Source organism: Lotus japonicus, chromosome 5 (assembly GCF_012489685.1).
Source record: "Lotus japonicus ecotype B-129 chromosome 5, LjGifu_v1.2".
NCBI classification, from domain to species: Eukaryota; Viridiplantae; Streptophyta; class Magnoliopsida; order Fabales; family Fabaceae; genus Lotus; species Lotus japonicus.
In genome coordinates, this window is record NC_080045.1 from 4,083,011 (window position 1) to 4,099,221 (window position 16,211).

The window sequence follows — 16,211 nt, forward strand, 5'->3', positions numbered from 1 at the left end:
AGTAAATTGGTAACGTAAGGAAGTTAGAGCACCTCGAAGACTGGAAACACTGCACATTCAACCGAAACATTATTAACTCAGATCAGATTCATCAAAGTAAATGAGATACAAATGTAAATGCTCCCTTCACAACACGACAATTTAATAACCATAAAACGCAACCTTAACTCATTTACTTCACTATTTCCTCACATCCTTCCTTGTACTTTTCTGGAAATCCACACTACTCTACTCTTTCATTTCATTCATTCAAGCTTTTTATTTTTATTTTTATTTTCATCAACTTTTATTCTTTTTTCTTCTTTCCTTTCTTTTATATAAACACCATTCTCTTCTTCATTCAAAGCCTTTTCACTTCAAAAAAACTCTCCTAATTTTCTCTCTCTGTCTCTCAGAATTTGGCTGCAAATGGGTCATGAGACTGATAACCACCACCACCATGCTCCGCCGCCAGTTCAGGCTCCACCGCCAGGTCCACCACCACCGAACTTTGGACTTTCCAGGGGACCCACTTGGGCTCCTGCTGAACAACTCCTGCAGCTGGATTACTGCATCCACTCCAATCCTTCATGGCGTTAGTCTCTCTCTCTCTCTCCCTCTCTCTCCCTTTTGTTTTTGTTTTTCCATTTTTTATTTGATTTTTTTATGCTATAAGCTTTGAAAAAGTTAAGCTTCATGTCAAAAGCAGTTAGGAATCTCATGTCAAACCTTACTCAAAAGGGGTTTGTTTTATTTTTTTTTCAGCTGAATTCTGTGTCTGTGTATCAGATTGCTTTTTATTACCTTTATTCCAATCTGATTCTCTTATAAAAAAAGTTGCTTTGTTTTTTGTTTTTGTCATTTGTATGAATCTTTCTTTGTGATTCTGTATGTGAAATTGGTATCTGAAAGGAACCCATTTCTGAGTATTCTGTTTTGGGTCTTAAAGTTTCACCTTTTTTGCAGCGGAAGCACTGCTACTGGGTTTTCAGCACTACATTGTGATGCTTGGAACAACTGTTCTGATTGCTACCTCCCTGGTGAATCAGATGGGTGGGACTCATGTAAGTGCTGTTTTGATTTGAGGTAGAGAGCCCATTTGGATACGGACCAAAAAAGCGCTTATGGGAGCTTATCGACTAGAAAAGTCATTATTAGATAAGCTCCGATAAGTGCTTTTTGGTTCGCATCCAAACAGGTTGGAAGAAGCTTGGTTTTTTATTTGTTGCTTAGTTTTGTGCTGAGTGTGTTGTTGCCATTCTCTTGCAGGGTGACAAAGCTCGTGTGATTCAGACTATGTTGTTCATGTCTGCCATCAACACTCTGCTCCAGACTTGGTTCGGGTCGAGGCTTCCAACTGTGATGGGTGGATCGGTTGCTTACATTCTTCCTGTGATGTCGGTCATAAATGATTATACTGACAAGACGTTCTCATCTGAGCATGAGGTTTGATCAATGACAATGTTTCTTTTGAAGTAAATTCATTCTTATTGTATTGATTTAATTGCTGTTGGAACTCAAGTGTGCTAAATTCAATTGTACTAGATTATTCAAGATGTTATTTTTTGCTCCTTATTCTTCATGTGTGATTGATTCACATTTTTGCACCCAGAATTGATCGACTTTGAAGCTCCTTTAGCTTCTGTCCTAATTGTGCTTACCAGGGTTTTAAACTGCAGTTGCGATCACTTAAATAGCGGAACTGAGCACAAAAGCGGTTTGATGCTGTCACAATTGCAGGCGCAATGTCATTTCAGATACTCAAAACACTTTTACGATGTAGCTTCAATTGCAGTTGCGGACTGCCGACTGCAATTTTAAACCCTGCCTACTTTCAGGATTTTAAATGGCGGTTGCGGTCACTTATATCTTGGAACTATGCACAAATGCGGGCTGATGCAGCCGCAATTGGGGTCGCGATGTCTTTTTCAGAGACTCAAAAGACCTTTTGAATTGCAGCCTTAATTGCAGTTGCAGACAGCAATTTAAAACCCTGCCTACTTCAAAGCCCCTTCTTTTGTTTGTTTAAATGCATTGTGCTCTCTCTGTTCCAAATTATGTACCTTGGTTTTGTTCTAATATTTGGATTTTGTTGCTTTTTCCTGGAACTCAACACATTCTCACTTCTGTTTTGTGTGAGCCTTATTATTTGTTAACTGAATTGCCTTCTCCAATATGAAAATTGGTGATCCAAACTGCTAATGAATTACAAAATTCGATCTTGTAGAGGTTTACCTACACAATCAGAACAGTTCAAGGATCCCTGATTGTATCTTCTTTCGTCAATATCTTCCTTGGGTATAGCAGGGTATGGGGGAATTTAGTAAGGTAAATTTATGTCAATCTTCAATATTAATTTGTTTCCCCTTTTTCTTTCAAAAAATTTAGTCCATATCTAAAGCTGCATTAAAATTAACAGCCTTAGTTTTTTCATTTTTCATTTATTAACATCTTTTGGTGATTTTTTTTATCAGGTTGTTTAGTCCCATAGTCATTGTTCCTGTAGTATGTCTGGTGGGTCTTGGCGCGTTCATGAGAGGCTTTCCATTGGTAAAGATTCCTAATACACTTTGAAGAATTTCTTATCATAATAAAAATTATAGATAGAAAGAGTTTGTGAACTCGATTATCTTTCTCTCTGCAGCTTGCGGATTGCGTGCAGATTGGACTACCTATGCTCATTTTTCTGGTTTTAATGCAACAGGTTATATATATCTCATCTGAAGCAATCTCTTAGATTTTTATTTTCGTCTACTCTCAATATCTAATTTTTTTTTCCTTTTCCCTGGTCCTGCAGTATCTGAAGAAGATTCATCCTAAAACTCATAATGTACTTGAGAGGTATTCTATTCTTCTTTGCGCCGCTCTCATCTGGGCTTTCGCTGCTATCCTTACTGTGGCCGGTGCATACAACAATTCCAAAACAAAAACCCAGTCGAGTTGTCGCACGGATCGCTCATTCCTGATGTCTTCTGCTCCTTGGTATGTTCAGAAGTTATGGAATTTTTAACAGTTTGTTTCAGCTCTTTGTGGAATGTTGTAGTTGTAACATTAATATTGTTTTTATTACAGGGTTAAAGTTCCATACCCATTTCAATGGGGTACCCCCATATTCAGTGCTGGTCATGTCTTTGGGATGATGGGAGCAGCACTTGTCTCTTCTGCTGAGGTCTACCAAATCTTCCTTTGTGGTTTTAGTTCTATAATTTTTTCTGATAATTTCACATGTCCATTCTCAATTCTGAGGTGTGTTAGAAATATAATATAAAACCACTTATGTTCCATCCAACCGCAAAATATTTTAGAATAGTTGGTTCGTGATATGGTGTTAAAGTTTCAATGACCAAGTGATCTAGAGTTTGATTCTCATTGCCCTAATTATTATAATAAAAAAAGTTGAATTTGACAAGGCATTTTAAATCTCAATTACTTCACCAACAAGATGTTGGTCTAGTGGTAGGCAAGCTAAACCACTGTAAGGGTGAGAACAAAAGTTTGAACCTCAGGAAAGTCATCTGTTGGGAGAGACTGTCACAGATTCCCAAACGGGATTAGTCTTTCCCTCAAAACAGGGTGGGGGACACTCGGTAAAGACAAAAAAAAACTGACTACTTCACCCTCTACAAAATGATCTATTTGTTTTTGCATATATTACCATTATTTTGAATCTGTTGTCATCAACTGGTGATCTAATCTGAATCTCAAATGAAAATTTCAATGCAGTCTACTGGTACATACTTTGCTGCCGCAAGGCTTTCGGGTTCAACACCCCCTCCTCCACATGTGATCAGCCGAAGTATCGGGTTGCAGGTAAAGTTTTTATTTTCGCGCCTCTTTACAATTAATTTAATTGTTCTTTCATATTGTTACAAAACCTTAAACTCCTGCTTTGTCACCCCATTAAATGCAGGGCCTTGGCATGCTAATTGAAGGCATTTTTGGTTCCGTTGTTGGTACTACTGCATCTGTGTAAGAAAACAATTCTCTTAAGAACTTTTAGTAATCTAGATTGGTGAAATGTATCTTATAGTTTCTTAATATTTGGGTTTGACCTAACTCTTAGTAACCCGTGTTTGTGAATTGTCATTTTTCGTTTCTTACTGTGCTCCATGCACGCCCTAGGCTTTTATGGTTAATATTTATTATACATCGATTTATTGATTATTTGCCAATTGTTAATATTTGAAAAATCTGTTGTATTTTTAAATCTTGGATTCATGGTTGTTTATAGTAAGAGCTTTGCAAAAAGAGGAATGTTAGTTCACATTTATGGTTAAGAATTTTCTGTGTTCATTGCAGTGAAAATGTTGGCCTACTTGGTCTAACTCATATAGGGAGCAGAAGAGTGGTGCAAATATCATGTGGCTTCATGTTCTTCTTCTCTATTTTTGGTACTATATTCTACTTGAAACCTTGTAAAGAGAGTTTCCTTCCAGTTTTTCATTTCTCATGGAATTCATTTTTCCATGTCTCTTTCAGGAAAATTTGGAGCCTTTTTCGCCTCGATTCCCCTGTCAATATTTGCTGCTATATACTGTGTTCTATTTGGTATTGTGGGTAGGTGCCACTGCTATTACTTAAATAAAATGGCAGCCTTGTGCACAAAAGCTCCGGCTATGTGCAGGCCGGGGAAGGGTCCGACCACTTGGTTATGCAGCCTTACCTTGTTTTTATACACAAGAGGCTGTTGCTAGGACCTAAACTCGTGACCTCTGTCATATGACAACAACTTTTGCCACTGCACCATGCCAAGGCTTCCCTTCGCTGCTATTACTTAAATTGTTATAAATTAACCAGTAGATGCTAACCTTCTCTCTGTATCTGTGTCTCTCTCTTGCAGCTGCTATTGGGATTTCATTCATACAGTTTTCAAATAACAATTCCATGAGAAATATTTATATTCTTGGCTTATCCTTGTTTCTTGGAATCTCAATCCCACAATATTTCATCATGAACATTTCACCAGATGGCCGTGGTCCAGTTAGAACAAATGGTGGATGGGTAAGCAACTCGTGAAGTCTTATAATTCTTTATTCCACATGATTATGCATAAGCGCTTAGTATATATTTTGTTTCACGTTGCTCATCCACATAAGTTCTTCTAATCTTCTCTAACGTGATTTTTCATCATTTGAACATGTTCGGGTAAAATTCTTAGAAACACTTCAGGCTGACAAAATCATGTTGAGGCCAAAGTAAAAAGACCAAGCTTTTGAGTTAACATGAAACTGATTTTAGTTGTTCTCACAACAATTATATTATTTTCCTATGAAGTTAAGTTTTATAGTAAATGTATCCAAAACTTTTACCTTACTATCCACAGGACCTCAATTACTCCTCTTAATGCAAAACCAAACATGTTTTCACTTGACTATTTGTTTGCTTGATTTCTGTGTTAAGTGCATTTATATATCTGATTGGTGGACTTTTTCTTGTGTGACAACAGTTTAATGACATTTTGAATACCATATTCTCTTCTCCCCCAACTGTGGCCATAATCGTTGGGACTGTTCTTGACAACACACTGGATGTCAAACACAAAGAGGACGACAGAGGACTTACATGGTGGCGTCCTTTCCAGCATAGGAAGGGAGATGTTAGAAATGATGAGTTTTATCGCTTTCCTCTAGGATTAACTGAATATATTCCTTCAAGGTTCCGGCCATGAGCATAAATGTTAAATCTTCATGCTGAATGACCTTGTTAAATATGGACAAACAAAATTATCTATTAAAGGCAAATAGCCAAATTTTACCTTAGCTTATAAAAAATATTAAATGGATTCTTGTGACATACTTAGTTCTTTATATCTGTTGGTGCGGATCATCAAGCGAGTAGATCAAGTGACGTGCAATTGTTTTAACTTAAGTAGATGGCTCGTGTTTGAGTCACCGTAAGTGTGGTTACATTAAATATTTGATAGTTGAGGCATGCCACCCATAATAGTTCTACTCGGTTCGAACATGTAGAATTCCCACATTAGATGACAATGAGTAGGTTGATTAACACATAAGTGGAAGGTTTTGGTTAAAGATGTAATATTCAATCTAGTTGTGTTGTTTTCTTTTAACCCAATCAGTAGTTTAGACATCTCTACACCCTAACAAAAATTTCAATCAAATAGGATGATAAAGTATGGACTTGAGGGGGTAGATTTTGTTCCTTAGCTTCATAATGTTGGATGATCCCAATGCACTAATTGAAACTAAATTTATGTACTTGGAGGTGTGAACCTGGAGTTGTAGGCATCTCAGAACCCGACAAAAAGTTTAATAAAACATTATGATTGAGTAGGTGAAGCCTAAGATGAGTTGGTCATGTTGTCCACAGTGGGGAAGTTTGCTTCAATGGTTAATCATATGTAATAGTGTGGTTAACCAATAGCCTAAAGTGCTATTGGTTACCATGAAAAAGTAAACTAATTTGGTAAATCAAAAAAGAAACCAAACAACTAACTCAAAAGTCTATTTATACTTTATAGGCATTATCATGACGTTAACTATATATCTTGGCATTATTCACCAAATAACTATTTTATTTTTATCATAGTAACTATAGTAACTAGTAGCATGTTTGCTTTGGCATTTTCAACTTCAGAAGAAGCTACACCTTGGACGTGATTTTAGTGCAAGCTGTAGAAACGTGCGGCACGCAAGAAAACATGCGCTAATTGTAATACCATGGTCCATGGGTATGCTGATGCAAGAAATGGAGTCACTAGATTTTGCTTGCTGCAAATGTAAGTTTGCGTGGGTGTTAAGACATTGAGTTGGGTATGCAATGGTATAACCTAAATCGTAAAATCGAAATACCTCATTCGATTACCACTTGTTTATAGTTTTATCAAATATTCAATTTTTTTTTACCTTCACCCAACAACTAATAATCTTGTGACTGATCTCTTATCACAAATATGAAATATCTATTTAAGTATTTATACAACATCAATGTGACATTAATTAGCTAGTATCACTTTCAAAAAAAAGAAAAAATTTAGCTAGTAGTAGTATCATAGAATGACGTGCATGGGACTTATGTTGTGGTTCGTTTTTTTATAAGTAGTGAATTATATTGAAATGAAGTATAAGAGGTACTTCAAGCACTTTAGGTCAATTTTTGACAAAAAAAAGTATAAATTTGGATGATATATAATTAAGCAATAATTTTTTTTAATAAAAACTTAAAGATATTTTCATTAAATATTTCAAAGCAAACATTATTAATACGTAATTTTTTTTGTTACAAGAGGAATGCTAAATATAAATAAGAAACTACGACGCCACGTCCAAGCACAACAGAGCTATTATGAACGATGGAGGTGACCGCCAAACACAACGCAACAAACCTTCCCTAGAAACAAGGCGGGCTAAACAATCCATGCACTAAGATATAACGTCAAATTATTTCAAGCCCAACAATTTAAAAATCTTGTTGAAGTCAATTTGGATAGGATTACTAGGTCAGGTTTTTTTTTTTTTTTTTTTGAAATCTAGGTCAGGTTGGGTTAAGACGAACAACATCACATGCAAGTGCATATTTGCAAGCAGTATTCCTTCCAAATTAACCAGTCCCAAATTATATTCAATAATATCTTATGCACTTTAATACCAACTTCATCTTACATTTATGAAATATTACATGTAGAAAAAAATTAAGTGAATTTAGATGTCATACAACTTAGGTGTAGTACTTAACACAATGTTATAAGTTATTTTTGGGTCTTTGATTGAAAGACAACAAAACTTACTTATAACCTTGTGTAAATTATATTAGAGAAAAATATGATGCACCGACGGTGTAATTTTTTTTATACCGTCAACCAATCAGATTTCAAGATGTGTTACGTCAATTAATGAAATTAAATAAAAAGAAATATTTTCTCACATCTTTAAAATTTGATTGGTTGACAGTGTAAAGTTACACCGTCAGTGCATAGAAATTAAACTCTATTAAATTATATGACATCTAAACTCGTTTTATCAATATACACAAAAAGAAAAAGATATTGTTTTCAGATCAATTCACGGGAAAAGTCCGCATACGTACCACCACATAATATTGCTTTCTTTGCCTATTTTGTATTGGGTTGAAGTATCCCTTGTACTTCATTTCAATATAATTTATTGCTTATAAAAAAACATACCACCACATGCCGGCTATGGGTTGAAGTATCCCTTATACTTCATTTCAATATAAGTCATTTGGCCCTTACCCATCAACTTAACATTTTGAGATAATTGATTACTTGACAGTTTACATGGTATCAGAACTTCAATGACCAAGCGGTACAGGGTTCGATCCCCGCCGCCCCATTCTTCTAATAAAAGTTGAATTAATTAGCACACATGTTAGAATATAATATAAAACTATTCATTTGGTCATTACCCAACAACTTAAACTTTTGAGATAATTGAATACTTGACATCAGTAAGACATGTTAAACATAGCCTTAATCCCACTTAACCTTTAGTTGAATTAGAATAAAATCTAGATTTGAATTCAAAAGGTTAACTCCAAGTTCCGAAGAATAGTTCAAGTGGTAAGAGCTAGGGAACATATGGGTTGGGTGAGGGTGTCCAGGATCAATCCCTAGATAGTGCAATTTATCTTTCCGATGTAAAAAAAATTAACTCCAAAATATGTGATGACCCTCACATTCATTTAAAGCTTCAATGCACATGAAATAGGATTAGAGTATAATTTTAATTAATACAACGCCACTGAAAAATAGTTTTATCTATAATCATGTTATGCCCTACATAGTTTTTTTACTTTAACTGAAATAAAAAATTATTTTTAAGAATTTAAATCCATAGGATTATAGATCCATTAATTAAATTGGACAATCTCTTATAAGCCGATCCATGCACTATGATTTGTAAATTAATTGAACTATAAATACTTTTTTATGTCAATTATGCATGATGAGTAGGACATAAGCATCATATATGTATTGCTTAAAAAAAAGAAGTAGAATGTACCTTTAATAAAGTTGACTTGAGGAGGCTGTGCATTAAATAAACATAGCTATAAGAATATCAATATTACTATGGAATATGGATCTATATATACTAGTGTCATTTGCACATGACATACATACCTATAGGCTATAGTTTTACTGATAATTTATTAAGTTGACTAGGGGAGCCCCACTTGTCATGCTTGATTAGATCAGCAACACGAAAGGATAATAATAAAAATAAAAAACATTGACACAAGGGTTGATATTCAAGTGAAGATAGATTTGAAATTGATTAAGGAAGCTTCTGAGTAAACGCAACGCAAGATGAGATAGTGACTCTGGGAACCTGAAACCAATGTGCTGCTTTCACTTTTTTAAGATACGCGTTTTCTAATATGAAACCGACAAGCCCTTGTGGTGGAGGAGGTATGTGATTGGAACTGGTCGTACATATTGTTCATTGTACACACTACACAGTACGCGTAATGGTGATAGTGAGCATGAAAGTCCAAATTTTTGGTCCAAACTTGCCGAATCTGATAAGAAAAATGCATTTCCCTTTGGGAAATCTATCTTTGTAAATCTCCCTTATTGTAGCCGCCTTGCTTTTTTTATCATCACTTTTGCTTATTTTGTTAACAAGTCATTAAAAACAAAATCTTAATTGGGTTGGTGACTGTGTAACAATGAATGATTGATACACAATTCTAGAAAGAATGAGTTTTGAAGTAGAATTACAAACGGGTGAATAAATGAATCCAACCACACCTAAAATTGAATCGTGAGGCCAACATCATGATTCGCAATCACAAAAGTTAAGAGAAATAACTTCTATCTTCACTGTGGTTTTTCACGGTACATCTAAATATCCACTCATAAAAATTTCCTCCCAAAACTGATTCCAGACTTCAGATTCAAATTCAATTGTAAAAATGTTTCTATATACATGGACTTACACATTAGGAGGATAAGTGATCCAAAAGAAGCTAGCTTTTGTGAGATAAGAAGTGACTGTGGAAGATTCAAACCTAAAACCAAAGATGCTATGAGAAATTAACATTCTTGTTCGTTAACTAATAAAGGAATTATTAGTGCTGGCAAGTTGCATCAATTGTGGGAACTTATGCTGAAACAACACATGTTGTGGTACTTCAGCTAGCCAAAAGATCATGCCATGATTTCTACCATCATTTTTTTTTTTCTTTTTGGAGAAAGATTACTTCCGTTTCCATTTTAAAAGGAGGTTATGGACAAGTATTTACAAAGAATAGTGAACTCAAACATCACAAGAACATGGACGAGAGTCACTCATGTAGCCACTCCAGATCATAGCACTGTTTAGGCACTTGAATATCGACACTTGGCTTGACCTTCTGAACTACTTCTTTCCACATCCAAGACACTTCCTCATCACAGATTACTAGGTGCAGTGACTGTAATGACACTACAGACTTTGGCAAACTCCAAACCCCAGGGCATTCCCTCATATCAATCTTCTCCAAGCTCACTAATTTACCAATCCCTTCAGGGAAGGATGTTAGGTTAACACATTGAGAAATGTCAATGTACTTCAATCTAATCATGTCACAGATGCTAGAAGGAAGTGCTTTCAGATCAGGACAAGCATATAAGCGAAGAATCTCAAGAGACTCGAGAGTGCCCAATTCAACAGGGAGATAGGTCAAATTGTGGCAGTTTGTGAGACTCAAATTTTGGAGTGACTTGATTCCACAAATACTTGAAGGCAACTCAGTCAAATCATCACAGTGATCAAGAGTGAACTCAGAGAGATTAGGGAATATATGGGCCAGGTTTGCATCTTTCCCCTTCAAACTGTTATTCACCTGACAGAGGACTATAAAGAGTTTTCCCAATTTTTCCAATACAATGCCTGATAATTGAGGGGTGGAAACTTTTTCAAGCCAGAGGCTCCTCAAGTTACTCAAATTCTTAAAAACTGAAACATTGTGAAGGTGAGCATATGTAGTGCTGTAGTTTATTACTATCAATGCTCTCAAACTCGGCATTCTTGCAATGAAGGGAGGTAGGAAGTATTCACTGGATGTGAAGTTAAGAATCAGCACTTCAGCCTTGGGAAATTCCAGTTCACACCAGTCCCCTTCTGTCATTTCACCTGCAATGCAAAATTCATCACAAAAATGAATCACAGAACAAGAAAGAGAATGATAATATATAGGGTATTCTTGGAAAGGGATTGGCATATACCTGTGTGAATTGAAACAATCCGAGCTTCGAGTGGTTGGCCCCTGTATCTCAACCACTCTTTCGGGAGTTGTCCATTTCCTTCTCGTTTTGGCATCACTAATCTTAAGCGTTCGTTAATGCTACCGCGGTTGCTCAAATTAAGAGCAAGATCTCTCAGGATGTCATGTTGAGTAACAGAAATCTCAAAGCAGCTGCTATACATTCCGCCAACACTGGAAATTCAAAATGAGGGTTTAGAGAAATTCATTTGCTAAAAGATCAAGCAAGAAAATTCACTCATGAAACAAGTTAAGATGCTTTATTAAGTTGCATACCGCGCCTCTTTCACTAAGGTGAGGAGATTCTTGTTTGAAAGATCAACCACGATAGCATATGCTTCTGTTTCGTCAATGTCATGGATTTCAACCCACATGTTGATTAGAACTTCTAGAGGGATCTTTTTATCCTCCGGAAACGCACACAAGTCCAAGAAGCACTCCTTGACCTTTTCGGGTAGGTAGTTAGTACTGATTGCCATTCGATCAATCAGATTGACTTCATAGGATTCACCTATGCTTAGGCCTTGAGAAAGCCTTGTTTTAACACTTAACCAAAACATCTCATTCTGATCTCTCAAAGAAGCTCCAATCACTTTAAGAGCCAGTGGAAGCCTTCCACACTCAGCCACAACCTGTTTGCCAATAGATACAAGAAACAGCAAAAAAGGCGAATTAAGTCCCTATAACACTATTTTTGGTAGATTGCAGTGCTAACTGATTTTGGATAAAATAGATTTTGGTAAAAGTGAGTTGAAGTCGAAAGAGAAGTGATTTTTGTCTGATATATTTATGAAAAAAGTGATTTATGTACGATAATGTGTGAAATCCCGTTGTAAAATCTCATAATTGATTTTGTTCAACGTAGAAGCTACTCTCTCTAGCTTTTATCGGAATTGATTTTGGAGCTGAAATCAATTTGCCGAGATGATTCTCAAACATCTACATTTTTTTATAAGCACTCAAACATCTACATCATCATCTAAAAGTGATTAAACTCAATGAGAGTTGATTTTGAGGTTCCCAACCGAAAAACAAAATCACACTAAATCAATGTACAGGGACAGAGTTCATATCTTGAAGCAATTACCTGCCTGATTAAATTCTGATTAGCACCAAAGGGGATTGATTTATGTCCAAAAGCATGGTGGCAAAACAAAGACAGGGCATCCCCTTCACTCAGCAATTCCACATCATAAGTATCATTAAAAATTCTTTGGAATTTGAACCTGGACACCACAAGATATTTGCAGCCAGGTACTCTCAATACAAGCTGCTCTAGCACGGGGAGTGACCAAACATCATCCAAAACAACCAGGATTTGAGATTGGCTTTGGCACTCAAACTGCGGCATCCACTGCGGAACAGCATAATTAGCATTCAAGCCTCTGTTTCCCATGATGTGTCCAAAGATCTTCGCTCTCAGTTCCTCTACGTTTGGTGATTGCGAGACAGTCAGAAACAATATCCTCTCCTTGAAATGACCTGCAAAAAGCCACTGTTAAAACTTTTGAAACACTTGCTTAAAAAAAGGAACTATACTAAACAAAAATCATAAAATGCATCAAACTATTATAGTAGGGTTATATTGTCATATATCAAAACAAGTTTTGATAAATCCACACTCACTTTCCCTTCCTATAGATCTGTCTCTTCTTTTCCTACCATATTCATATCTCTCACTTCTCTCTTCTATGGAGTGGAATCGGGTTGGAAATGAAATAATTTGCTATCTAAATTCTAAACTACTAACTGAGCAATAAAGGCAAAATCTAATGATGCATAAAACCCCATAGCTTACATAGAAAACAACCAAGATTTACATAGTAATTAATTAATATATAAGCTTGTGTTGTGTGTGTGTTCAATTTCAATTCTTCAAACTTCAAAGATGATTAAGGAAGAGAAAATAGAAACTAAATGATTGCTTACATCGAACTTGATCATCTCTGCAAACCTCTCTTGCAAGAGTGGTCTTCCCAGACCCACCAATCCCACAAATCCCAACAACCGAAACATCATTTCTCCGAACAACCATCTCCAAAACCTTCTTCTTCCCCAACTCCAAACCCACACTCAAATTCCCAGAACTACCCTCGACCCACGTCTCATCCTCCTCCATACTCCTCACAGCCTCCTCCACCCACCCTCCACCACCAACCCCAATCTTCATGCCGGCGAAGAACTGCTCCAACCGCCGGTTCGACTCCTCAAGCCGGTCGAACCGCTGAGCCATCTCGAACCGGGCATGGTTGACGTCAGCCAGAATGTGAACCTGCGAGGGAAGCTTCAGATACTCCTTGACAGTCTTCTCGAGGCTATCCATCTTCTTCGCGAGCTGGTAGTTCCGGTAGACGTTCCAGCGGCTGGAGGAGAGCGCTTTGTGGGAGAGCTCGACGCCGGAGCGGAGCACCTCGGAGAGGCGGTCGAGCTGAAACTGTCGCGGCGGAGGGAGCTCGACGCCGGTGTACTTTATCTCCTCGATGATGGGGAGGAGCTCGCGGACGAAGGCCATGAGGTTCTCTGCGCTTGCTCTGCAACGAAGGGTCTTGCGAGAAATGTTTGTGAGAAATGACCAGCAATCGGAGGTGATTAGGCTGTAAAGCTCCGACAGGGCCATCGTCTCCGCCGTGTGCCGCCACTAACTGCTGCTGCAGCTAACGGTTCTTTGTTTCTTCACGTCTCTGTTTTCTATCTTATAGAGTCAGCACTCCAGTTTCAGCACTCCAGTTTCCAACATTTTACTACAATGCCCTTCCTTGCTCTTATATTTTACAATGCTCCCAAAGTGAGGCCAACCACTTAATCCGCGGTTTAAGATTTAAGATTCCATACTCCAAATGCGGTCAATCAAATAATACTTTTTTTTTTTTCTAGAGACATCACTATCGTATCCCGATGCAGATTAGTCACGTGAGACTCATTTATCTGTGGAGACTGGACCAAAAAATATTAAGCAAATAATAGTTTTAATACTCTTTCCATTCCTTAAAATATACACTTGCAAAGAAAACAAATAATGAGTCTAATTAATGTAATGTATTAGTTTTAAGCCCGAATGATAGCTTAAGTAATAAGAGTTAGATAAGATATGAGTTTGGGTAGATAAGGTTCAGGATCAATCTTTGAACGGTGTAATTTATTTTTTCAATGTACCAAAAAAAAAGTATTAGTTTAAAAAAGTTAATATAGTCTTCCATATTTATTCTTAATTAATATACTGAGTTGCGTGAGAAAAATTAATTACTATTGAGATTTTAAATTTAGGAATTACTAAAGTATAATAAGTATTACCGTTCTGATGTACCAAAAAGTATAATAAGTATAAGGATATGTATATAGAAAAATGTAATATTTTTTCTGAAATTAAGTATGAGATTTTATATTAAGGGACACAAAAGTAGGTGAGCCTTTTATTTAACGCGCTGCTCGCGGAGGCTTATACTTGCACCTTGGTTTGAGGCTAGCTTGGAACCGTGGGTACCGTAATGTTGTATGCAATGTTGACTACAGAGAGCTCTTGCGCTCTTTGGAAGATGAGGAAAGTAGGTAATTCTTTCTTATCCTAGATGACATTCGTTCTTTGCTAGATCAGAATTGGCGGATCTCGCTAGTTCTAATTAGCAGGGACTACAACATGGATGGCTGACTGGTTAGCTAAAAAAAGGGGGCTTCAACCCCGAACTCACCGTTTGACTTGGTTAATAATCCTCCGCTAGACCTAGAGATCCCCATCAAGAGTGATTGTTTTGCTGTTCCTTAGTTGCTTAGTTTTATTGTTTGTTTTTCGATGTATAAAAATAAGGGCGGGTGAATATTATAATATGTACTATTATATTTTACATAAGTTATTAAAATGTATAGGCTAATTAAATTTCTAACTACTATAGGTTGCTCAATTCATCTAATATATTTATATAATAAAGAATAAGTAACAAAGTGTTAAAATAAATTATTCGGTTCAATCTAGTTTTTATCATTGGTCTGGACGGTTCTTGAATATGTTAGTTTTTCTAACTAACCGAATTGGTTTAAAGGGAGGTCTAAACGACGCGCTTTCGAGTTCGAGAAGAGAGGGTCGTAGTGCTCCTAACTCTATTTCTCCGATTGGCGGTTGTGTGGGGGCTTCTGGTTTCCCGTCTTCTCCGGTTTGTGATTTTGCAGGTGTTCTTGTGGAGGGTGCTGAGGAGGTTTTGATGATTGAGCGTCGAAGGAGGGGGCCTGACCAAGGAAAGATTGTGCCTCTGGAAAGCAGGTGGTTCTAGGAGCGTTGGTTGAAGAGATCGCGGCAAGTGTTTAGGTTTCACCAAAAAGGGTCCTTCTCTGATTCTTCCTGAAGCCTGCGGGTCTGATCATGCTTTGACGAGAGCTCAGAGGGTCTTTTTAATTGCCAAACAAGTAGAGTTGTCCCCATTGATTTAGAAGTAGAAGTCATCCAGAGCTTAGCCAACCATCTCGTTGCTAATCATCCAAGGCTTTATGGCGATCCTTAGCAGAGCTTTCGAGTGTTGGTCTTTTTCTTGGTTTTTTTGGGTTTCTTTTGGTTGTTCTAAGCTGGTTTTGTGTTGGGGTTTTGTTGTTTCTTTGGGTAGTCTTTTTGAGGCTTTGGGGTTGTTTATTTTATGGTTGTGCCAATTTTTTGATCCCTTTGAGGAGGGTTGTGTATCCTGCTGCATATTTCATCATCTTATATTGAATATATTTTCTCTTTTAAAAAATATTGATTTTATTATTAAATAAACCTTGTATTTTCTTTGATTGGTTGTTCACATATACTAACAAGCAACTCTAGTTTCAACCATGGTAGAACCCTATAAATTCACCCACTTACAAATTTTAAATTGTTTGAGAGCACCGCTACCCAGTACGAAATGAAGTTGCAGAAAGGAAATTTCTACCAATCACAGTACTTATCCAAATACTTGATACTAGTCGAACGATTGAAGTTACTTTAGTGCATGAGTATAAGATCAACTAGTTGCAGGATATCTAAACTTAAATATACTACT

The 16,211-nt window shown here is 36.7% G+C and overlaps 2 protein-coding genes across 2 annotated transcripts; one reads left to right on the forward strand and one right to left on the reverse strand.

Annotated features, from left to right (window-relative positions):
- Positions 1-215: 215 nt before the first annotated feature.
- LOC130717886 (nucleobase-ascorbate transporter 3) lies at positions 216-5,772 on the forward strand. The gene is made up of 14 exons (XM_057568281.1): positions 216-574; positions 946-1,043; positions 1,249-1,425; positions 2,207-2,307; positions 2,454-2,529; positions 2,624-2,683; positions 2,777-2,961; positions 3,052-3,148; positions 3,703-3,789; positions 3,890-3,948; positions 4,279-4,370; positions 4,459-4,536; positions 4,820-4,980; positions 5,426-5,772. The coding sequence occupies exons 1-14, from the start codon at positions 409-411 to the stop codon at positions 5,645-5,647; spliced, it is 1,659 nt and encodes a 552-aa protein (XP_057424264.1). The 5' UTR covers positions 216-408; the 3' UTR covers positions 5,648-5,772.
- A 4,051-nt stretch (positions 5,773-9,823) lies between these two features.
- LOC130717118 (putative disease resistance protein At5g47280) lies at positions 9,824-13,919 on the reverse strand. Its single transcript, XM_057567235.1, has 5 exons — positions 13,135-13,919; positions 12,293-12,687; positions 11,482-11,837; positions 11,168-11,379; positions 9,824-11,075 (listed from the first exon to the last, which is right to left on the reverse strand). Exons 1-5 carry the CDS (start codon positions 13,820-13,822, stop codon positions 10,246-10,248), a joined length of 2,481 nt encoding a protein of 826 aa, XP_057423218.1. The 5' UTR covers positions 13,823-13,919; the 3' UTR covers positions 9,824-10,245.
- Positions 13,920-16,211: the final 2,292 nt, after the last annotated feature.

Bases quoted from the DNA above. Each gene is read 5' to 3' on its own strand.
- LOC130717886 (XM_057568281.1), top strand. From the start codon at position 409: ATGGGTCATGAGACTGATAACCACCACCACCATGCTCCGCCGCCAGTT. The intron at 2,530-2,623 runs GTAAAGATTCCT...TTCTCTCTGCAG, and splicing joins TCATGAGAGGCTTTCCATTG to CTTGCGGATTGCGTGCAGAT. The intron at 3,790-3,889 runs GTAAAGTTTTTA...CATTAAATGCAG, and splicing joins GCCGAAGTATCGGGTTGCAG to GGCCTTGGCATGCTAATTGA.
- LOC130717118 (XM_057567235.1), bottom strand. From the start codon at position 13,822: ATGGCCCTGTCGGAGCTTTACAGCCTAATCACCTCCGATTGCTGGTCA. The intron at 11,838-12,292 runs GTAATTGCTTCA...ATTGGCAAACAG, and splicing joins ATCAGAATTTAATCAGGCAG to GTTGTGGCTGAGTGTGGAAG. The intron at 11,076-11,167 runs GTATATGCCAAT...TTTGCATTGCAG, and splicing joins GATTGTTTCAATTCACACAG to GTGAAATGACAGAAGGGGAC.